Source organism: Rutidosis leptorrhynchoides, chromosome 2 (assembly GCF_046630445.1).
Source record: "Rutidosis leptorrhynchoides isolate AG116_Rl617_1_P2 chromosome 2, CSIRO_AGI_Rlap_v1, whole genome shotgun sequence".
Taxonomy (NCBI): Eukaryota; Viridiplantae; Streptophyta; class Magnoliopsida; order Asterales; family Asteraceae; genus Rutidosis; species Rutidosis leptorrhynchoides.
The window spans coordinates 612,610,383-612,635,972 of NC_092334.1; the positions used below are offsets into that span (position 1 = coordinate 612,610,383).

The 25,590-nt window shown below is 33.9% G+C and overlaps 1 protein-coding gene across 1 annotated transcript; it reads right to left on the reverse strand.

Annotated features, from left to right (window-relative positions):
- Positions 1 to 204: 204 nt before the first annotated feature.
- On the reverse strand, positions 205 to 5,298 carry LOC139893495 (jasmonate-induced oxygenase 2-like). The gene is made up of 3 exons (XM_071876654.1): positions 4,774 to 5,298; positions 3,259 to 3,589; positions 205 to 589 (listed from the first exon to the last, which is right to left on the reverse strand). Exons 1-3 carry the CDS (start codon positions 5,265 to 5,267, stop codon positions 341 to 343), a joined length of 1,074 nt encoding a protein of 357 aa, XP_071732755.1. The 5' UTR covers positions 5,268 to 5,298; the 3' UTR covers positions 205 to 340.
- Between the last annotated feature and the right edge of the window lie 20,292 nt (positions 5,299 to 25,590).

The following is a 25,590-nucleotide window of genomic DNA, read 5'->3' on the forward strand; positions in this document are numbered from 1 at the left end:
TAGTTGGGGGGAAATGATGGAAAAGCAAGTGTGAAAAGGGGGTATTTCCTTTGTCGTTTTGGCCTTGTCAAACGACCAAATTCTCCATGAGTATTAGTATATAGGTTAATGTCGTTTTGGCCTTGTCAAACGACCAAATTCTCCATGAGTATTAGTATATAGGTTAATAACATATAACCAATACAATTTACAAATAAACTCACAAATAAATTACATGTCACGAAATTTCATAAGAAACTTTCAACTTATTGAATTTCAAAGTTTGCCCACAAGTTTTTTTTAATACACACATATCTCTTATTTATGAGATGTGAATTGGGATTTAATCAAATAAATTCACTCATCTCTGAGATTTTAAAGAGTCGACTTGAGATTTCCCATGCAGACCTTTGATTCTAATAAATCGTCGATAATCATCAAAAGTCATTGGTTGGTAAAGTGCCGGTGTCTTCAACGTAACGAGCTCAGTCGCTGGCTCGATAAGCACATCACTCTTTGGATTGAAAAAGTAGGCCAATGACACTCGTTCCTTGTTCGGGTTCACTATTACTCTATGCTCCACACTCTTGTAAATAGCATTTGTTAAAACCTGCAACATTTAAAGCTTTAGATTTAAAAAATTTTGAACAACAATATATCAAAACACAACTAGCAAGAAGCAAGTGTAAAATTACAGGCAACGTTTAAATTAAGTTGGAAGGGATGTATATTAAAATTTGTTAGTACTGAGTATAACATTGTTAAATATAGTAAAAATTGGTAAAGAGTAAGTTATTTGAAATAGTATCATAGGACTTCATATGGGATCATATGGGATGTGGAATGGAGTAATATAATTGTTATTACCGTTTCCTTGAAAAGAATATTTTTACTTTTTTGTTCATGTTTCACTTTTTTTTTTTTTTTTTTTTTTTTTTGCAACTAATATTTTTATTTTATTTTATTCTAAGTAATGATGTTCCGCTTGCTTTGTCGTCCATCCTCTACACTCTACCTAAAAAAAGAAAAAAAAAAAAAAAAAGAAAAGACGACGATAAAACGTAAATAATTATTAAAACGAGTTGTGTAAGATATTTTTGCCATAGCCGATATAAAGTAAGTCGTGATAAAGAGAATGAAAGTGACCTCTCCATGTGACTAGCTTGTAAACTACGGAGTATATACACTCAAACTCACATGTAAAAAACGTGTCATTTAAACTATTCAAACATACCCTACTATTCAAACATACTGTTCCATCATAAATAATTGTTTTATCATTGGTAATAAAGTACAATGACTCATCTGTTTATGTGTCGCTAGCTTAGACGTGTAACGGTGAAAACATAAAATTGAAATTTATCATTTATGTAAAAAATAAAATTGAATACTTACATAAAAATGAAAATGTCTGCAATTTTACTTTGAAATGAACAGAATAAAATAATGACACTACACATAAGGTTTCATTTTTAACGTTTGTTTATAACGTCTTAAAAATACGAATAGTTTAACATGTTTTTGACACCTAAATGTCACCAAGTTTTTAACAATTAAAAGCGTGAAAAAATAAAAACCTTTTAACACTTAAAATGTCAAAAAAATAATATCACTTAAAACTATTTAACACTATACATATTTTTTCACACTTAAGATTTTTGACACCATATTTTTTCGCACTTGAACACTTATGGGAATCAAAAACTTGTCAAAATTTTCCATGTATTAAGTGCCAAAAACAACATTTATTTGTAAAGTGATTAACGGTTTTCGCATTTATAAAAGTCTTCAAATTTAAGATCATTTTTATCAAATTAAAATTAGTGTATGAAAGTCTTTTATAATTTATCCATTTATTTGGCTAATTTATGCCCTTAGGGCATAAAATAAGCTTTAGTTAATATACTCAAAGTTTTCAAAGTTGATATATAAATTCAATTAGTAAACTCAATAATTTCCATTTATACATATATTTTATTTATTACAATTCATATTATGCATGGCAAGTTTTATTCAGTAAATATATTTTATCTCATGCCCTTATGGTACAAGTTAGATAATCTCATATTAGTTCACAAGTTACACAACAATAATACTAATAGTTATATTAATAGTAATAGTAGTAGTAGTAGATAATCTCATATTGGGTCTTCTCCTTTGACACAGTCTGGGCTTTCAGACTTTGTCCCTGGACGTGCTGTGATTGATGCGGCTCGTCGGAAGCGGGTCAAGTACGAATCTAGTTGTCAGGCGATTGGTTATGGTTTCATTCCTTTCTCATTTTCTTCCCTTGGGGAATTAGAGAAGGAGGCTGTTTCTTTGCTAAAGCGGGTTCAGAAGAGTTCGATGGCGCAAGATATTGGTGCCGGTGCTGCTGCTCATATTTTTACTAGGATAGGTTTTGCTATTGCTAGAGGTGTGGGGGCCCAGATTGTCTCTAGGCTTCCCACTAATTTTTTGTAAGTTTTAAAACTTTTAAGTTTATTATTATAATAATAATAATAATAATAATAATAATAATAATAATAATAATAATAATAATAATAATAATAATAATAATAATAATAATAATAATAATAATAATAATAGTTGTCTTTATATGGAAACTATTTAAAAAGATTTATAAATAAATAAATAAATAAATAGACAAGTATTTATAAATATTTCAATTCACATTTAAGTTTTCAAGTCTCAAAATATAAAAACGAGTTGATATAAAAAAGATAAATTAAATTGAACAACTATTATATATTAACATAAAAATAATAATGAGTATTATATCATTTGTAAGAAAATACAGTATTTGTAACTAATACCAAAGTATCCCAAAGTTTTATTAGAAACTATTGATATTTGATATAAATAATAATTAAACTACAAAAAATCATATATTATTAGAATGCAGCTAAAATAAATTATGTACTTGTGGGTAATAGAGTATCTATAACTAATGCAAAATTATAAAAAAAATATTCCCCATGTCTCATGAAAAATGTTCACATTACTATTTGAATCTTTCTCAAATTAAGTGTCATTTACTCAAAATAACACTAAAAAAAATTTAAATTACAATTCTACCCCTTTTATATATGGAAGCTAGAAAAATATTTACTTCTAATTTCTTCTTTCATCGTTTATTTTGTTAAGTAAAGTAATTAATTAAAATTAAAATAATATATTAATTGAGAGACAAAATAGACATGTAAACAATATATATTAAATTTAACTTCTTTTTTAATGATATTTTTTATGGAACTGAGGGAGTATAAATATCGATACCTGAATTTGATCTCCGATGTTGACGATTATTGCATGTGGGGCTGGTTTAACCGTGATCCATTCACCATCTTTTCGAACTTGAAGGCCACTAACATGCTCATCAGGAAGTAAGAAAGTCATGCCACCAGGATCCGAATGAGAAGATAGTCCAAGGGTCAAGTCGGGTTGTGGGCATTTTGGATAAATATTCACTCTTAAGCACGCCCCGATATCATCACCGCCAAAAGCGTTTTGAAGATAATCTTTTTGTAATCCTAGGTTACTTGAGAACACTTTGAGCATAATCTTGCCTAATTTTACAATCTTCTTCGAGTATTCTTCTGTCGTGTCCCTATTATTCACAAACAACGATATAAGAACATGCACATGAAAAGCTATTCAACCTTCTGATAACGGTTAACGGACAAATTTTTCATATTTAGTTTACCTAATGAGAGGAGTATTTTGACCTAGATATAGACACCAAACAGGATACCCTGTGATGATTTTTGACTATATCCCTAGTCAACTCAAGATATGCTGCTATTTAGGTTTGAACTTAAGAGCTCTTATGGGAACATTAGTGCCCTAACCCCTAGACTACGTTAATTATAATTGTTGCAAGGTGACTGTTATAATATGATTATGATAATTTATTATATTACCCTAAGTTTCTGGTTAGAAGTTGTTTTATGATGTATATTTGTTTAAAAAAAATAAATACTTCGAAATTTAAATGACAAATACTTGTTACGAAAGCGACCACATGTTAAATTGGTTATATTGTGTTTACTTGAGTTGCTTGTTCAGAGAAACCCTTATTCTACCCATTTAGACCGTCTCTAACGCTAGCGTGTTACCACCCAAGTGCCACCAACACGTGGCTAACGCGGCGTGTTGGTGGGTAAAACTGCCAGCGTGCTGGAAGATGGCACGGAGCAGAAAGGGTGCGTATTGGCGACGTGGTTGATTTTGATTGGTTGTACACTTCATTTGTTGGCTCATCTCTCTTTGTAAATCTGTATTTATTTTGTTAATTGCAGATGAAAGGAAAATTAGGGTTTTGAGATACATGGAGAAAGAGGATGGAGACAGAGGGGGTGAGAAAACAGATGCGTGGATATAGAGTGTATAAAATAGAAAAAAATTCAATAATCAATAATTCTATTCTATAATATATAATAATATAAATATAAATATAAAAAATAATAATAAAAAATAAGTTTAAAATTAGAATAATACGGAGTATAAATTTGATTTATGTAAGTTTAATTATATATTCAATTTTAACTTTTTTATGAATATAAAATAATAATAAATAATTTAACTGGTTAAAAACTAAAATAAATTATACATTATAAATTAAGAAAAATGAAAAAGAAATAAAAAATACTTCACCCCTACCCAGCAACACGCCATTCAGCACGCCACACATTACACATCAGTCTGACAGCACGCTCATCAAATACCCCACTCTCACCCAGCAACACGCGTTAAAAATGGTCTTATAGACATGGTTAAAAGAAAAGTATGTACCTTAGAAAAGGTGGTTGTGAAGGCCATTTCTTATGATCCTTAAGATTTGAAGGAAGATAGTTAAGAAAATAATAATCACTCCAATCAAGAATAGCACCCTTTTGAATCCCTATTCGACTCCCATAACCTTCATAAGTCTTTGGTGTGTTAGCATACTCTTGTTTAACTTCTATCGGTTGATGAAAAAACTCTCTCCAAACTTCTCTAACCTCATCAACAAGTTCATCATTTATCCCATGATTAACCACTTGAAAAAAACCCCATTCGCGACATGCAATAGAGATTTCATCCATGATGGCTTTCTGAGTTGCATTGTCACCATTTATCAATCCAAAAAGGTCGATAACTGGGATGTTTAAGTTGTCGTTTGATCTTGTGATACAAGGTCTTTCGGTTAAAGGTTTGATATACCGGTTTGGGATCACTTGGTTTTCGGCTTCTGACAACATTTGGACTTGTACAATCGGTTCCGACCACTGGCTAGGACAACTCATGTCTAAGCCTCTATGTTAGTTAATGCGTATAAGTATTTACAAATTGTGTTTTGAAGTGGTATAGCTAGATAGCAAGAGCCCTTTATATAGGGAGAGGAGTTTGGCGTGGTAGGGTGGATGAAAGTGTGAATATATATACTATTTCGGGTCTTAATTTATAATTTTTTTTTGTCTCCAATTAATGTTCATTTTGTTTTATTATTTATTTATTTTCCAAAATAATTTTATTACAATTATTAATATGTAAAAAGAACTACTAATTATTATTGTATTGAGCTTTTCAATTTACTTTCGTTTATTTATTATTTCCAAATCTCAATTATTTAAATCTAAAAAAAGAGTTAAATGTTATCTAAAATATAAGGGTAATTAAGTATTAAATTAATTTTAAATAAATAAAAATTAACAAGTGACACTTATTTGGAAACGTAACTCTTAAAAAACACATTTAAAGAAAATATCAATATTGCATTTTAGTTTTGTTGATAATTATGGTTTTACGTCTAATTTTTACGTACTATCCTATTCATACTCGTATTTAATTGTAGACAATTAAATTGATTTACTTAAATAAAAAAACGTAAAATCTTATTCAATATATCTAACTATATACCCATTGTTTTTGGAAGTTAATACCACTCCTTATCTTAATAGTCGTTAACAAAACTTCTCTCATTTACATCATCAGCACAATATTTTTTTTTTTTTTTTAACATTACTTTGATAATCTCTTCATATCTTACACTCATACCCCAATCTTTAACACATTTAAATTATTATTTAAAAAACACATAAAAATAATTCTTTGCTAAATAAAAATAAATATTAAGTCAAAAGATATTTCATAAATAAATAAAAAAAATATTAACATATGGCACCATCCGTTCCAAAGAAAAACAAACACACAAAGAACGCCAAAGCAAACAACACATCTTCAACATGTATCCCGCTAGAACCAATCACTGACACCCTTGACGAGAACATACCACCTAATCAGCTCACTATGGAGGACGCTTTAATTGAAGACGATGAACATGTGAACACTGAAGTATCTGAAGAGCACGTGAATGAAACAACTGCACGTTTAAAGAAAACATCGTTGGAAGTTCCAAACGGGCTAATGTGGCAAGCAAGATGGGGAACACAGAATGTCTTCTTTAAGATAACATCTGAGGCAAATGCAAGACAACTGAGCAAAGGAAGGACAATTTCAAAACAACAATTGTTTAAGCTTTTTGATTAATTAAACACTTTGGTCAATGATAATGAGCACGACAATGATGATGAATGTTTCCTGGAGAATGAGTTGGACTACGGAGGGGATGATCAAGAGGTCATGTCTGAAGAAATAGCAACGAAATTGTTGGATAGGATTTTAACAAAGACAACACCATTAAAGTACAAACAAAAGTTAGCGCAGCCCGCCATCCGTGCAGCGGCGGTGGACAACTTCTTTGCGCTTATCACAGAAGATGAGGCTACTAAACCTCCAGTAATGTCAGAATCAACTCAATGTTTCATCACTCGTATAGAAAATTATCCACTTCCACGAAACTTGGGGATACCATCCATTGGTGTTTATGATGGAACATCTGATCCGGAGGATTTTTTGACTATGTTTGAAGGCGTAATGAGGTTGCAACACTGGGAGGATGAAGTTGCATGCCATATGTTGCAAGAGAATGGTTTACAAGTCTTCTGTCCAAAAGCATCACTAGATTTTTGGATTTGGGGGCCAAGTTTGTTATCAGTATCAGAGTTTGAGGAGTTGCATGTTATCACATTTGGATGCACATGAAATGCTATGCATCATAATGAATCTTTGAGAAACTTTATGAAGCGTTACACTGTCGAATGTCAGAAGATACCAGATATAACAGAGTCTCAGCTAGTGTCTGATTACATTTTTTGTGTGGATCAACGCTGTTTTTCAAGCCTAATTCATGCACTGCGATATGACGTCCCTAAAATTTTACATCAAGCGTTAGTAATCGCGCAAAAGCACTTGAGAGCTGGGTGTAACAACCCGACTTTTTCCATTTACTATCGTTACTTGTCCGTTAAGTATTTAACGGTGTTTACTTACACTTGCGTGTTTAACAGAATTAAATGCATATTTGATCCTAGTGGATTACTTGAATTAATATGTTATATTAATTTATGGTTTTATTTCGGATAGCAAAATAACTAGAAAACGTTCCGATTAAGTTAATCGCTTAGAAAGCTTTTCAGTTTACGGAACTCAGTTAGACAACAAAATAATTATTTACAATAATTATTGAGTTTACGAAAATTATATTTAATTTATTTAATGAATTAAATTCGGTGATTGCGTTTCAACGACTAGTTAACGTTCCGGAGACCCGGTACGGTTAACGGCACTCGAAACGGACCACGCGTATACAAATAATTTAGCAAAACCGAGCCCAGGACACCCCTAGGTGGGCCAATCGGTTGAACCTTCCCCCCCCCCCCCCCCCCCCCCCAACACATGGACCCCCTTATGGACTAAAAACTTGGGCAACAAGGTTACTTGTTAATTTAATTAGGCCCTAATCTTGAACTATAAATAGAAGTTTATACCACAAACCCTTATTTCTTTTTTTTTTTGGCCGATTGCTTCTCCCCTTCCCTATTCTTGTAGTTGATCACCAACCATACCACCATAGCCATCAAAACTCAAAATTAGAAGAAAGCTTAAGCATAAATGTTGTTCCAATCGTCGTTCTCTACTCGTACGTACTAGCAATTTGATATTTTAATGTATAAATTGTAACCCTAATTTCTATAATTCAGATTTTTGTTCAAATACATGGTGTTTCAAGTCTAGTGCTCAATTAATGGTGTTTTGCGTTGTAGTTTAACGTTTAATCGATCAATTGATGTTGTTTGCATGAAAAACGAATTTGTATTTTAATGATCTGATAAAATTGACATATGGACTGATATTGTAATATGTTTAGATGGATAGATATCGAAAATTTATTAATTTTGGACTTTGATTTTGCTTGATTTCGTTATCGTATGCTCAAGATATGCTTAATCGAAGTTTTGACTAGGCTATGCTCGTAATACGAATTTTATGACTTGAATGCTTTGTGATTTAGTTAATGAAAAGTGTACTATCGTATTCCTTAAGAAAAATCATGCATGTTAGACTTAAGATTTGCGTCAAAAGCTTATGCAATGCTCCTATTATGTCAAAACGAAGATTTGTGTTTTTAAGTGAGCTGAATCTGTTTTCGAAGTTAAATAAAATTATGTAGAGTAAACTAGAAATTGATTGAGGCTTTGATATTCTGGAATATGTTGGTTTATATGTTAGTTTATGTTTTTAATTTGTATGCCAACTTGCGAAAATGTGATTTTCCATGAGATATGTGCTCGTCTAAGTGATGTGTTTATTTGTTGACCAAAACTAAAATGTCTGTAAAGATTGATTAAACTGTACGAACTAGCTAAATATATGTCTTTAATTATTTTATCACTAAAATTTTGGAATGTTTTGAGATGACTCCAATTGACCGTTCGTCAAAATCTATTTTCTATATTTTTTGAGAATTGTTTCAAAACTGACGCGCGTGCTGAAACTGATTTAGTAAACCATAACTAGACCTTTTCTGGTTTCTAACTTTTATATATCGTATGAGGCTTTGGCCGGACTTTATGGAATCAATTTTGAGTCTAGTTATGATCTGGATTTGGTCATAATTTTATGAATTATGTGCTATGACTTATAGTTGTATCTTTCTACGATGTACGTATTTAGAAGGCATGCGTTAAACTGCGAATGTGCAATTTACTTAACTATGAACTGTAAAGTGTTACTTGACCTAGGTTTGACATGTTGACCATGTTTGCATGACCTACTGAGATGTTTGACTTTAGTTGACCACTTTGACTGAGTTGACTTTTGGTTTGACTTTGGTTGACTTGCTTGGACTAGTTGACTTTTAATTGCTTGTTGAGTCAGTCTGAGCACTAGGACTTTGCGTGCACTATGGGTTGACATAGTATGACCTATATGTGTATACTTAAGATGACCTATTTGACTAGGTTGCGTTGTTCGGGCGAGATTGTTCGACTACAGTACGTTTTGCTAAGATATTTCAGGTGCTTTTGCTAAGGTGAGTCTACAGTCCCTACTATGTTTTACAGGGATGAGATACATGCTTTTTAAAACTGTTTTACAAATTAGGCACAAGTACTTAAACAACTATACATATGATTTCAGATCAAAAATCCCTTAGCTTGATTATATTAGTTACTTTATGTAAGCTCGACTTATAGGGATGGTACCGTTAGGTTTGAAAAAACCTCACCGCAACATAACTGGTGCTTATTTTGTCGTTACTTGTACACTTGATCGGTGTATGCTTAAAAAGGGTAAAAGGAAGACGTGTAGCGCTTTAGCTATCCGCAAAGGTTAAAGTTTTATAATCAAGTGCTCATGATAATGTATGCTTTTCTTACGATGTTTTCCAGAAATCTTGTGACCTAACTTACGAAATGCTTTACTAAACCTGTAGATTCACTCAACGTTTTCGTTGACGTTTGGAAGTTTTATCTCAGGTCATAAAGGTAGTGCTTCCGCTATACAGAAGTTGTCATGCTTGTCTGCTGCTAGAACTGGACGATGTCCAACATATTTTATCAACTTTATTTTAAGAACAAATATTCGCATTTAAACTAATTACTTATTGAGATGTTTTGGGTTCATTTACGCTGGTTATTTTTGTCAAATACTTTCACGTTGCATTTTCTTTAATAAATGACTTTGGTTTGATAATTAATGCGAATACTTTTCGAAAACGTCTCATATAGAGGGCGTGACCGCTAAACTGTGAGACCAGAATTAATACATCGTTAGTGGATTCTGACGGAGTATTACATTTGATATCAGAGCATATTGGTTACCTAGGACTAGGCTGCATTAGAGAGTGGAACGTTAGGACATCTATTGAGTCTAGACTGTAACCCTAGACTTGTTAAGTTACATGAACCCTATTTACATTACTTTTTACTTTACTTAATTCCTATAATGATATGATTATTAAATGAGCTAACCTTGTGTTTTTCTTGAGTGCTAGATGAATTCTTCTAATCCTATCATTCTTACCGACTCCGACATGGAATCCGAGGAAAACCGTGCAAGCGCAAGGAAACACCATACTTGAGTTTATGGATGAAACTGAATCAGAACCCGAGATGCAATCTGAACCGGAAGAAGAGCCGGAAGAGGAAGAACCGGAACCCGAATCCAAATCTGAACCTAATTTACCCAACTCACCCACTCGTTCCCAGTCACCTTTTGTTGATCCCGACTTTGTTAACCCCTACGGACCGAGAGGCCACCATTGGATTCCGAAAGGACCTGCCCGAGCTAATAACCCATTTTGTATGAGTTTTCGCTACGACAACCAATCACTTGAGATGTATCAACGTTACCATCCCTATGACGCTTCAACTTCTACTTCTAAACCTAGTACATCCACTGCTGCTGCCACTAATGACAACAACACCAATGACCTCACGTTACGAGTCAAGAACTTGGAGAAGATGGTCGAGTATTTGTTGAAGGAGCTGCAAAAACGGAAATAAAGATCGCTTGTTTGGACTTGTTCCACGTCACATGATATTATTATATTATTATTGCTTATTTCTTGATACTCGCACATACATTACTAGATGTGGTTTTATTTTGTGGTGTTACTTACTTTCTTTGGTTATGCTTAGTCTATGAATAAGAATTTTATTACTTTAAGTGTTGGATTTACTAATAACTTGTCATGCTTAGTGTTGCTACTACTATTGCTAGGTAGTGCAAATGCTACTAGCTATTGTTATTACTAAGCACTATGTATCACTACTACTCATTACTAGCACTACTAGAATCGTTATGATTTAGTATTATCGACTATTCATCACTATTCGTTGCTAGTATATTTGATTATAGCCTTGTTTATTATTGGAACTAGCATGTTATGCTATTCTGCGTCGAAGTGCTCCCTATAGTGAAGAACATCAGGTCGCAATGCTCTGACTTGTGTTAGGTGCAAGAAGGCGTGCTGCATGGCCAAGGACTTCAGAGATAGAGCTCCTGTACTATTTATGAAGAAGAAGGATGGATCTATGAGACTCTGTATCGATTACAGGGAGTTAAATAAGTTAACTATCAAGAATAGATATCCATTGCCTAAGATTGATGATTTGTTTGATCAATTGCAAGGATCAGCATGTTACTCTAAGATTGATCTGAGGTCAGGTTACCATCAGATGAGAGTGGAAGAGGTAGACATACCGAAGACGGTGTTTAGAACATGCTATGGGCATCATGAGTTCACAGTAATGCCGTTTGGATTGACGAACGCACCGGTTGTGTTCATGGATCTCATGAACCGTGTGTGTAAGCCATATCTGGACAAGTTTGTTATTGTGTTTATCGATGATATTCTGGTATACTCCAAGAATGAGGAAGAACATGAGCAACATCTCTGTTTGCTACTAGAGATGCTCAGGAAGGAACAGCTGTCGCAAAATTTTCAAAGTGTGACTTTTGGCTACAAGAAGTGCAATTTTTGGGTCATATCGTAGGTGTCAATAGTATTCAAGTTGATCCTGCCAAGATAGAAACGGTTAAGAAATGAGAGACTCCTAAGTCGCCAACGCAGGTACGACAATTCTTAGGTCTCGTCGGTTATTATAGAAGATTCATTGAGGGATTTTCTACTATTGTCCGACCGTTAACAGCATTGACTCACAAAGGTAAGAAGTATGAATGGACTGAGCTACATGAGTCTACATTCCAGTTGCTAAAAGAGAAGTTAACAACTGCACCGATTTTGTCCTTGACCGAAGGAACCGAGGATTTCGTGGTTTACTGGGACGCTTCACGACAGGGTTTTGGTTGCGTGTTGATGCAACGTAAGAAGGTGATTGCATACAAATCACGACAATTGAAAATACATGAACAGAATTACACTACGCATGATATAGAACTTGGTGCTGTGGTCTTTGCACTGAAGATGTGGAGACACTATCTGTATGGTACTAAGTTTACTGTTTTCACGGATCACAAGAGTTTGCAGCATATTTTTGATTAGAAACAGCTTAAGGGTGCGTTTGATAAAATTGAATGATTTAGTGCTGAATGGTTCAGAATCTGAATGGTTCAGAGCCTCTGAATAAAGTTTGCTCTGAATGAAAATAAGCTATTTGATAATCATTTTGAATGAACGATAAACTGAGTAAAACTAACTTATTAACGTGTTACATTAATAAAAAATTTAATATATTTGTTAGTTAAGTGATCAGGATATGATTTCAGGACAATATTACAGAAAATTTTGGCTCTTAATGGTTAAGAGAGTGTTTCTGCTCTGAATTGTTTAGAGCTTAATTCTGAACCATTCAGCACCATATGTCATTCAGAGGTCAGAAACAAACGCACTGAATGCTGAATAGTTCAGCATTCAGTGCTGAACCATTCCATTAAGAGGTAAACAAACACACCCTAATATGAGGCAGAGACGTTGGATTGAACTATTGAATGACTACGACTGCGAGATTTGCTATCATCCTGGAAAGGCTAACGTAGTTGCAGATGCCTTGAGTAGGAAGGAAAAGGTTAAGCCTATTCGAGTTAGAGCGTTGAATATAACTGTTCGAAGGAACCTTACTTCTCAGATACGCGATGCACAGCTAGAGGAACTGAAAGAAGAGATCGTTGCAAACGAGTCACTTCAAAGGATCGATAAGAAGTTTGTTATTACAGAAGATGGAACCCGATATTTCATCGACAGAATTTGGGTACCGAAGTTTGGAGGATTAAGGGAACTAGTGCTAGATGAGGCACACAAGACAAGGTATTCTATTCACCCTGGATCCAACATGATGTACCAACATCTTGAGGCACTGTACTGGTGGCCTAACATGAAAGCTGATATCACTACCTATGTTGGTAAGTGCTTGACTTGTTCTAAATTCAAGGCGAAGCATCAGAAACCGTCAGGATTGCTGACACAGCCAGAGATTCCCCAATGGAAATGGGAATGTATTACTATGGATTTTATCACTAAGTTACCCAAGACTGTGGGAGGTTATGATACGATTTGGGTTATCATTGATTGTCTCACAAAGTCAGCTCATTTTCTACCAATTAAGGAAACAGATAAGATGGAGAAGTTAGCACAGATCTACATAAAGGAAGTGGTTTCCCGACATGGAGTGCCGATATCCATTATTTCTGACGGAGACAGCAGATCTACATCTAGATTCTGGCAAGCTTTGCAAGATGCCATGGGAACCCGTTTAGACATGAGTACAGCATATCATCCACAAACTGATGGTCAAAGCGAGAGAACCATCCAGACACTAGAAGACATGTTAAGAGCGTGTGTTATTGACTTTGGAATTGGATGGGATAGACATCTACCATTAGTAGAGTTCTCTTATAACAATAGTTATTACACAAGTATAAAGGCAGCACCTTTTGAAGCACTGTATGGTAGAAAGTGCATATCACCCGTATGTTGGACAGAGTTAGGAGATAGTCAATTGACTGGTCCTGAGATTGTACGCGAAACGACTGAGAAGATCGCCCAGATCCAAGAGATACTAAAAACAGCGCGAGATCGTCAAAAGAGTTATGCCGATGTTAGAAGGAAAGATTTGGAATTTCAGGTTGGAGACAAAGTTATGCTCAAGGTATCACCCTGGAAGGGTGTAGTAGATTTTGGTAAAAGAGGAAAGTTAAGTCCGAGATATATTGGACCGTTTGAGATTACCGAAAGAATGGGACCGATAGCATATAGACTGAAACTACCGCAAGAACTCAGCGAGATTCACGACACTTTTTACGTTTCTAATTTGAAGAAATGTTTATAAGATGAAAGTTTGGAAATTCCTTTAGACGAAGTACGAGTTGATCCTAAGCTTAATTTTATTGAAGAACCTGTTGAGATTATGGATCGTGAGGCCAAACAACTAAAGCAAAGCAGGATTCCGATCATTAAAGTTAGATGGAATGCCCGTAGAGGACCATAATTCACGTGGGAGCGTGAAGATCAGATGAGACTGAAGTATCCGCAGCTGTTTCTCGAGGAGACGACCACGGCAGATGAGCACTAAAATTTCGGGACGAAATTTTTCATAACAGGTGGGAATGTAACAACCCGACTTTTTCCGTTTACTATGGTTACTTGTCCGTTAAGTATTTAACGGTGTTTACTTAGACTTGTGTGTTTAACAGAATTAAATGCATATTTGATCCTAGTTGATTACTTGAATTAATATGTTATATTAATTTATGATTTTATTTCGGATAGCGAAATAACTAGAAAACGTTACGATTAAGTTAATCGCTTAGAAAGCTTTTCAGTTTACGGAACTCAGTTAAACGACAAAATAATTATTTTCAATAATTATTGACTTTACGAAAATTATATTTAATTTATTTAATGAATTAAATCCGGTGATTGCGTTTCAACGACTAGTTAACGTTCCGGAGACCCGGTAAGGTTAACGGCACTCGAAACGGACCACGCGCATACAAATAATTTAGCAAAACCGAGCCCAAGACACCCCTAGGTGGGCCAATCGGCCGAATCCCTCATGGACCCCCTTATGGACTAAAAACTTGGGCTACAAGGTTACTTATTAATTTAATTAGGCCCTAATCTTGAACTATAAATAGAAGCTTATACCACAAACCCTTATTTCTTTTTTTTTTGGCCGATTGCTTCTCCCCCTTCCCTCTTCTTGTCGTCGATCACCAACCATACCACCCTAGCCATCAAAACTCAAAATTAGAAGAAAGTTTAAGCATTAACGTTGTTCCAATTGTCGTTCTCTACGCGTACGTACTAGCAATTTGATATTTTAAGGTATAACTTGTAACCCTAATTTCTATAATTCAGATTTTTGTTCAATTACATGGTGTATTCAAGTCTAGTGCTCAATTAATGGTGTTTTGCGTTGTAGTTTATCGTTTAACCGATCAATTGATGTTGTTTGCATGAAAAATGAATTTTTATTTTAATGATCTGATAAAATTGACATGTGGACTGATCTTTTAATATGTTTAGTGGATGGATATCGAAAAGTTATTAATTTTGGACTTTGATTTTGCTTGATTTCGTTATCGTATGCTCAAGATATGCTTAATCGAAGTTTTGACTAGGTTATGCTCGTAATACGAATTTTCTGACTTGAATGCTTTGTGATTTAGTTAATGAAAAGTGTACTATCGTATTCCTTGTGAAAAATCATTTATGTTAGACTTAAGATATGCGTCAAAAGCTTATGTAATTCTCCCGTTATGTCAAAACGAAGATTTGTGTTTTTAAGTGAGCTGAATCTGTTTTCGAAGTTAAATAAAATTATGTAGAGTATACTAGAAATTAATTGAGGCTTCTATATTCTGGAATATGTTGGTTTATATGTTACTTGATGTTTTTCATATGTATGCCAACTTGCGAAAACGTGATTTTCCATGAGATATGTTCTCGTCTAAGTGATGTGTTAATTTGTTGACCAAAACTGAAAGGTCTGTAAAGATTGATTAAACTGTACGAATTGGATAAAGAGATATCTTTGATTATTTTATCTCTAAAATTTTGGGGATATTTTGAGATGACTCCAATTGGCCGTTCATCAAAATCTATTTTCTATATTTTTTGAGAATTGTTTCAAAACTGACGCGCGTGCTGAAACTGATTTAGTAAACCATAACTAGACCTTTTCCGATTTCTGACTTTTAGATATCGTATGAGGCTTTGGCCAGACTTTTTGGAATCTATTTTGAGTCTAGTTGTGATCTGGAGTTGGTCATAATTTTATGAATTATGTGCTATGACTTATAGTTGTATCTTTCTACGATGTACGTATTTAGAAGGCATGCGTTAAACTGCGAATGTGCAATTTGCTTAACTATGAACTGTAAAGTGTTACTTTACCTAGGTTTGACATGTTGACCATGTTTGCATGAACTACTGAGATTTTTGACTTTAGTTGACCACTTTGATTGAGTTGACTTTTGGTTTGACTTTGGTTGACTTTTGTTGACTTGCTAGGACTAGTTGACTTTTAATTGCTTGTTGAGTCAGTCTGAGCACTAGGACTTTGCGTACACTATGGGTTGACATAGTATGACCTATATGTGTATACTTAAGATGACCTATTTTATTAGGTTGCGTTATTCGGTCGAGATTGTTCGACTACAGTACGTTTTGCTAAGATATTTCAGGTGCTTTTGCTAAGGTGAGTCTACAGTCCCTACTATGTTTTTACAGGGATGAGATACATGCTTTTTAAAACTGTTTTACATATTAGGCACAAGTACTTAAACAACTATACATATGAGTTCAGATCAAAAATCCCTTAGCTTGATTATATTAGTTACTTTATGTAAGCTCGACTTATAGGGACGGTACCATTAGGTTTGACAAACCTCACCGCAACATAACTGGTGCTTATTTTGTCGTTACTTGTACACTTGATCGGTGTATGCTTAGAAAGGGTAAAAGGAAGACGTGTAGCGCTTTAGCTATCCGCAAAGGTTAAATTTTTATAATCAAGTGCTCATGATAATGTATGCTTTTCTTACGATGTTTTCCAGAAATCTTGTGGCCTAACTTACGAAATGCTTTACTAAACCTGTAGATTCACTCAACGTTTTCGTTGACGTTTGGCAAGTTTTATCTCAGGTCCATAGAGGTAGTGCTTCCACTATACAGAAGTTGTCATGCTTGTCTGCTGCTAGAACTGGACGATGTCCAGCATATTTTATCAACTTTATTTCAAGAACAAATATTCGAATTTAAACTATATACTTATTGAGATGCTTTGGGTTCATTTACGTTGGTTATTTTTGTCAAATACTTTCACGTTGCATTTTCTTTAATAAATGACTTTGCTTTGATAATTAATGCGAATACTTTTCGGAAACGTCTCATATAGAGGGCGTGACCGCTAAACTGTGGGACCAGAGTTAATACACCGTTAGTGGATTCTGACGGGGTATTACACTGGGGAAATGGGACACCAGAGGATTGAAAGAAACTATAGGTGATCGAACATAAATCTGCTCCAAGAGTTAGGTTAATGTTGTGTGCAAGATGGAGTTTTAAGGACCTTCATAGCTTTGATCTCTGGTCCAGTTTACCGTGAATAACCTTCATAGAGATGATGATCTACAAAAGAGTTATCAAAGCATATTCCACCATTGATGGCAGTTGCCGCAACAATGTCCACTAAAAATGGCTGCATAGGGTTTATGTTCAAAGAATATACATGTTACTGTAAGATCATTTTCTGGATGCAATCGGTTAGTCGAGTAATACAGAAAAATGTTGATGTCGAATGAAGGAGATTAGGGTTGTATTTATAATAAAACCCTAACCCTAGACTACCCTTAATTCGTTCTAGATCCTTCCCGGATAACAACCATAAATAACGGAGTTATAGTTCGAAAAGGATTATACTTAATTACGAATAAGATTACATCAGATTTCTTTCTTGCGCGCTAAGAAAAGACTATACGTGCGCCTCCTAATCAGATGGTTTACTTATTCAAGACGTGCATTCTGCAGGTGATACGCACGAGCGACATGCGCGTAGGTACGCGTATCATTAATAGGAAGCACAATGGAGGACGGTATCCTGAGAGATCTCAGTGTAGGTATGACAACAGTTATCAAGGTCAGCAACAGGATTGGAGGGACAATAAGTACCCGAATGATTACTATCACAATCGCAGGCCGTTGGAAAGACACCTACTAAGCATGGATTTAACAACGACACCAAAAGAGATTCTGTTTACTGAGCCAATCAAGGAAACTTTCAACCCCCCCCCCCCCCCCACACATGCGCCTATGGAAGAAAGAGAGGGCCCAAAGAGTGATTGATGGTGCGATTTTCATGAAGCATATGGTCATGACACGAACAACTGTAAATCTTTAATAAGAGATATCATTGCTAAGATTAAAGTTGGAGAATTGAACCATTTATTTCCTAGGAAACTGTACAGGAGAAATGATCCAAACAAGCGTTTTGCATGGCAGGAAAAGTCAAGACACGTAGGGCGGAGAGAGTGGAATCACAGGGAGGAAAGGAAAGATGAAAAGGATCGAACTCTCAAAAGACGTATAAATGTCATCTGGAATGAGAAAGAGGAGCTGGAGTCAGGCAGAAAACGCAATACGGAGGCATGGATGTATGCTCCAATCATTCTCCACACAATTCCAAATTGGCGATTGTCAGAAGATCCTGTTGTAATTTTTGCAGTGGTAGCAAATAAGTTTGTATCCAAAATCTATACAGACAATTGAAGTGAATGATAATGCTAAAAACGAACATATATTTCATAGCATTATTCCTCAAGAAAGACAAGCTTTTAGTTACAATTGTTCTATTTACAAGTGATATTCGTTTAAATAATAAAAGGTGAAGACAAAAGACAGATTCGACAAATTGAAGACGCAAACGACCAAAAAGCTCAAAAGTACAAAAGACAATCAAAGAGGTTCCAATTATTGATAAGAAACGTCTCGAAATTACAAGAGTACAAGATTCAAAACACAAAGTACAAGATATTAAATTGTACGCAAGGACGTTCGAAAATCCGGAACCGGGACCAGAGTCAACTCTCAACGCTCGACGCAACGGACTAAAAATTACAAGTTAACTATGCACATAAATATAATATAATATTTAAATAATTCTTATAATTATTTAATATATTATATTTATTTAAAACCGTCGGTAAACAAAGAGCCAAACTCCTCTGAGCTGTAATTTCAAACTCCGCGACTCGCGGAGTTTGAAGGCAAAAATGCCGCGAGTCGCGGAGCCCCAAAAGTCGAAAATCCCTATAAAAGCAAACGAATTCTGATCGCACAAATCACCAAAAATCCATCCATCTCTCTATCTATATCGTATATATTTATATTTATATTTTAATTTTAATTTTAATTTAAATTTTAATCCTAATAATAAGGGTATGTTAGCGAATGTTATAAGGGTGTAAGTCGAAATTCTGTCCGTGTAACGCTACGATATTTTTAATCATTGTAAGTTATGTTCAACCTTTTTAATTTAATGTCTCGTAGCTAAGTTATTATTATGCTTATTTAATCCGAAGTAATCATGATGTTGGGCTAATTACTAAAATTGGGTAATTGGGCGTTGTACCATAATTGGGGTTTGGACAAAAGAACGACACTTGTAGAAATTAGACTATGGGCTATTAATGGGTTTTATATTTGTTTAACTAAATGATAGTTTGTTAATGTTAATATAAAGATTTACAATTGGGCGTCCCTATAATTTACCATATACACTCAATCGGACACGATGGGCGGGGTATTTATATGTACGAATAATCGTTCATTTAACCGGACACGGGAATGGATTAATAGCCACTAGAATAATTAAAACAGGGGTGAAATTATGAACAAGGACACTTTGTATAATTGATAACAAAATATTAAAATCTTGGGTTGCACTCAGTCGACATCCTGGTGTAATTATTAAACAAAGTATTAAAATCTTTTTACAGTTTAAGTCCCCAATTAGTTGGAATATTTAACTTCGGGTATAAGGATAATTTGACGAGGACACTCGCACTTTATATTTATGACTGATGGACTGTTATGGACAAAAACCAGACGGACATATTAAATAATCCAGGACAAAGGACAATTAACCCATGGGCATAAAACTAAAATCAACACGTCAAACATCATGATTACGGAAGTTTAAATAAGCATAATTCTTTTATTTCATATTTAATTTCCTTTATTTTGTATTTAATTGCACTTCTAATTATCGCATTTTTATTGTTATTGTATTTAATTGCACTTTTAATTATCGTACTTTTTAATTATCGCAAGTTTATTTTATCGCACTTTTATTATTCGCAATTTCATTATCGTTATTTACTTTATGCTTTAATTTAAGTCTTGTATTTATTTTTAATATTTTACATTTGGTTTTAACTGCGACTAAAGTTTTAAAATCGACAAACCGGTCATTAAACGGTAAAAACCCCCCATTTATAATAATAATATTACTTATATATATATTTGTATTTTTATAAAAGTAAACTAATATAGCGTTAAGCTTTGTTTAAAAAGATTCCCTGTGGAACGAACCGGACTTACTAAAAACTACACTACTGTACGATTAGGTACACTGCCTATAAGTGTTGTAGCAAGGTTTAAGTATATCCATTCTATAAATAAATAAATATCTTGTGTAAAATTGTATCGTATTTAATAGTATTTTCTGCAAAAATATAAGCTATTTTATATACTACTCTGCTAAAACATCAACTATTTTTGGCGCCGCTGCCGGGGAATCTCTTAAAAGCCGGAAGCGCAACGCTAATATAAAAAAAAAAATTTATGTATTTTTAAGATTTTGTTAAATATTTAAGTTTTATAAAGTTTCTTTATTTTTATATAAGTTTTATTTAAGTATTTTGTTTTTATTTAAAAACATATAAAAAAATATATATATATAAATCTAGTTTTAAGATTTTTATTTATAAAATTATAAAGTAATTCTATTTTTATTTAAGTTTTAAATATAAGTTTTTATTATACACATATTTTTTTTTTATATAAACAGAAAAAATTAAAAACAGAAAATAAAAAAAAATAAATAAAGAAAAACGCGTTGAATTTAAATAACCTGTCAGTTGAAAACTGGAACCCCGCGACTCGCGGGGTTTGATGCATTAAATACCGCAACTCGCGGAGTAATCCTGACACGCTGACAGAAACCCTAAATTGAATTAATTACGGGGTAATTAATTATTATTATTATTATTATTATTTAACCCTAATTATTATTATTATTATAATTAGTTTTATTTTAACTTTTACTTTTTATTTAATTTATTTATTTAGTATTAATTAGTTTTATTAAATTGTAAAATTAATAGTTTTAATAAATAAATAATATAAAAATAATATTTTTATAAAAATTGTAATTTTTACAACTTTTTGTATATTTTTATATGTTGTCCCTTTTTAATCGTTTTAGCGTAATATTTGTATTTTTAGCTCATATTTAGTTTTAAACTTAGATTTTGCCATAGTTATTTTTACTTCTAGATTTTTAGGCTTTGCCGTAAAATTCCTTAAGTGCTTTTTCTTTAGACTAAGATTTAGGTACTTTAGAATTTTGTGACGCCTTTTTAAGTTTTAGTTTCTTTTTAAGTTATTTCCATTTGGGATATAGTTTTTCCTGTAAGCTTTAATATTTTTAGACACCTTTTACTATGTACCAATTATCATTCCAATTAGTTATCTCAATTTGCGATTATAATTTTAAGTTAGTTGTAGTAATAAGGTTAGGTTAGTCAAGTATTTTTAATTTTTATAAGTTTATTTTATTTTTCCGTCACCTTTTATTTTTCAACCATTTTTCTTTTTCGACCTTTTTCGACGAACTCTTTTTCTTTCTTATTTCTCGCTATTCTAGTTTTAGGACATAGATTTTTATTCTACTTCTTATCTAAATTTCTTAAAATTACGAAAATTTGTTTTAAGTAGTTAAATTAATAGACATCATAATTTTCTGGTTCGTAGTAATAGTTGGATTTGTACGTGGACCGGGTTATTGGAGCCAAACAGTCCTCAATTATATTGAGACCAAACGAATCCTGCCCCTCTGCTGCATCTTTTGGCTATTCGAAACGTGGACAAAATCAGAAAATTCTATTAATTGGATAACTTATTATAATTTTTCTTTCCTTTTAAAAACTAATAGGATATTCAGTGAATGCACCGAGCAAGACGATCACCACCTTTTGTACGTTCACCACCTGTAACTAGATCAAGACATTTAGCAAATGTAACCGCCGTTGATTTTTCTTTAGAATCGTCATCCAGTCGACCAAGTACTTCAGTTCAAATTTCCGATAATCCATTTTTTGAACCCGACCTCACAATTGAGAATCCGGAGAATATTCAGGAACGATTCGTAGATCCTGAACCACTAAACTTTCCTCCGGAACCACCAATCATTCAAACGGAGATTGTTGAGGAACGAACCATTAAATCAGAATCCTCTAGTGATTCCGATTCAACAAATTCAATTATGGAGAATCTGGAACCTTTAAGTATGGAAGACCGAATGAGAGCTAAACGCACTGGCCAAGGTCACCCAATTACTCATCCAGACATTAATGCGCCAGATTATGAAATCAAAGGACAAATTCTACACATGGTGACTAATCAATGTCAATTTAGTGGTACGCCGAAGGAAGATCCAAATGAACATTTACGTACCTTTAATAGGATCTGCACACTATTTAAAATCCGAGAAGTGGAGGATGAACAGATATATCTCATGTTATTTCCCTGGACTTTAAAGGGAGAAGCCAAAGATTGGTTGGAATCGTTACCTGAAGGGGCGATCGATACATGGGACGTTTTAGTTGAAAAATTTCTTAAACAATTCTTTCCTGCATCTAAAGCCGTAAGACTTCAAGCAGAAATTGTTACGTTTACACAGAAACCGAATGAAACTCTATATGAGGCATGGACAAGATATGGAAAGTTGTTAAGAGGATGTCCGCAACATGGTTTAGACACCTGTCAAATAGTACAAATATTCTACCAAGGATGCGACATCACTACAAGGAAAGACATAGATATAGCAGCTGGTGGTTCTATTATGAAGAAAACCGAAACTGATGCTTACAAAATTATTGATAACACTGCTTCCCACTCACATGAGTGGCACCAAGAAAAAGATATCGTTAGATCATCTAAAGCAGCTAGAGCCGATTCTAGCCATGACTTAGATTCCATTTCCGCAAAGATAGATGCTGTAGAAAGACGAATGGAAAAGATGACTAAAGATATTCACTCAATACGAATTAGTTGTGAGCAGTGTGGAGGACCACATTTGACAAAAGATTGTCTCAGTATTGAATTAACAATGGAACAAAGAGAGAATATTTCATACATAAACCAAAGGCCTGGAAATAATTATCAGAATAATTATCAACCGCCAAGACCGATTTACAATCAAAACCAGAATTATAACAGAAATATTCCATACAACAACCAACAAGGTCCTAGCAATCAACAAGTATCCAATAATACTTACAATCAGCAAAGACCTAATTTTCAAAACAAACCACCACAACAAACCGATGATAAAAAGCCGAATTTAGAAGATATGATGACAAAGCTAGTTGAAACTCAAACACAGTTTTTCACATCTCAAAAACAAACTAATGAACAAAATGCTCAAGCATTTAGAAATCAACAAGCTTCTATTCAAAATCTGGAACAAGAAGTAAGTAACCTAGCAAGGTTAATAGGTGAAAGAAAACCGGGAAGTTTACCTAGTGATACAAATGCTAACCCCCGGAATGAAACAGCTAAAGCTATTACCACAAGAAGTGGTACAACACTTAAACCACCTGAAATACCTGTAACTTCTGATGAAGCTATTCCTACTCCACAAGAACCACAACCTGATCAAGATAAGGAAAAAGAACCGGTAGTTGAAAAGGTTAATGAAGATAACACAGTTAAGGCTAAACCTTATGTTAAACCATACCAACCACCACTTCCTTACCCGAGTAAAATGAAGAAAGAGAAACTTGAAGCCGAGCAATCCAAATTCTTGGATATGTTTAAACAGATAAATGTAAATCTTCCTTTCATTGATGTGATTTCAGGAATGCCTAGATATGCTAAATTCTTGAAAGATCTAATCTCAAATAGAAAGAAAATGGAAGAACTCTCGGCTGTTACTATGAATGCTAATTGTTCAGCAGTGCTGTTGAATAAGATACCAGAAAAACTATCTGATCCAGGAAGTTTCACAATTCCATGTTTTCTGGGTAGTCTTAGTTCAATAGAAGCATTGGCAGACTTAGGTGCTAGTATAAATCTAATGCCATATTCACTATACGCTAAACTAGACCTTGGAGAATTGAAACCAACAAGAATAAGCATACAACTAGCCGATAGATCAATAAAATATCCTAGAGGGATAATGGAGAACATGCTAGTTAAAGTTGGTACTTTAGTATTTCCAGTAGATTTTGTTGTTTTGGACATGGAAGAAGATTCTCAAGTTCCTCTCATATTAGGAAGACCATTCTTAAACACGGCTAAAGCAATGATAGACGTGTTCGGTAAGAAATTGACCCTAAGTATAGAGGATGAGAGTGTTACATTTTCAGTTGATAGAGCAATGCAACAACCGCAATCTGCAGATGATACATGTTATTATATTCAAACTATAGATGCACATGCAGAATTATTAGAAGAATTTTCAGAATTACAAGGAACAGGAGAATGTTCTTTAGGAGAAGGTAATGAACCAATTGATGAAGCTGAAATGTTAGCTACACTTATAGCTAATGGATATGAACCAACAACAGAAGAAATTCAAATGCTAAAAGAAGAAGACAGATATCGATACAAATCATCGATAGAAGAACCTCCGAAATTAGAGTTAAAGCCACTTCCAAACCATTTGGAATACGCTTATTTACATGGTGAATCTGAATTACCTGTAATAATATCGTCTTCTCTTACTGAAAATGAGAAATCACAAATCATTTCTGTGTTGAAAGCTCATAAACCAGCCATTGCATGGAAGATTCATGATATTAAAGGAATAAGTCCTTCGTATTGCACACATAAAATCCTTATGGAAGAAGGTCATAAAACGTATGTGCAACGCCAACGAAGACTAAATCCTAATATGCAAGATGTAGTTAAGAAAGAGATTATTAAACTGCTAGATGCAGGTTTAATTTATCCAATCTCTGATAGTCCATGGGTAAGCCCAGTTCAATGCGTACCTAAGAAGGGTGGCATGACTGTCATTACAAATGAGAAAAATGAGCTTATTCCTACTAGGACTGTAACAGGATGGCGTGTGTGTATTGATTATAGAAAATTAAATGACGCCACCAGAAAAGATCACTTTCCCTTACCTTTCATAGATCAAATGTTGGAAAGATTAGCCGGAAATAGTTACTATTGTTTTCTAGATGGATTTTCCGGATATTTTCAAATTCCAATAGCACCCGAAGATCAAGAGAAAACCACATTCACGTGCCCTTATGGTACTTTTGCTTACAAACTCATGCCATTTGGACTTTGCAACGCCCCTGCAACCTTTCAAAGGTGTATGATGGCGATTTTTCACGACATGATAGAAGAATGCATGGAAGTTTTCATGGATGACTTTTCAGTCTTCGGTGATACATTTGAATCATGTCTAGTTAATCTTGAACGAATGCTTCTTAGATGCGAACAATCAAATCTAGTACTTAATTGGG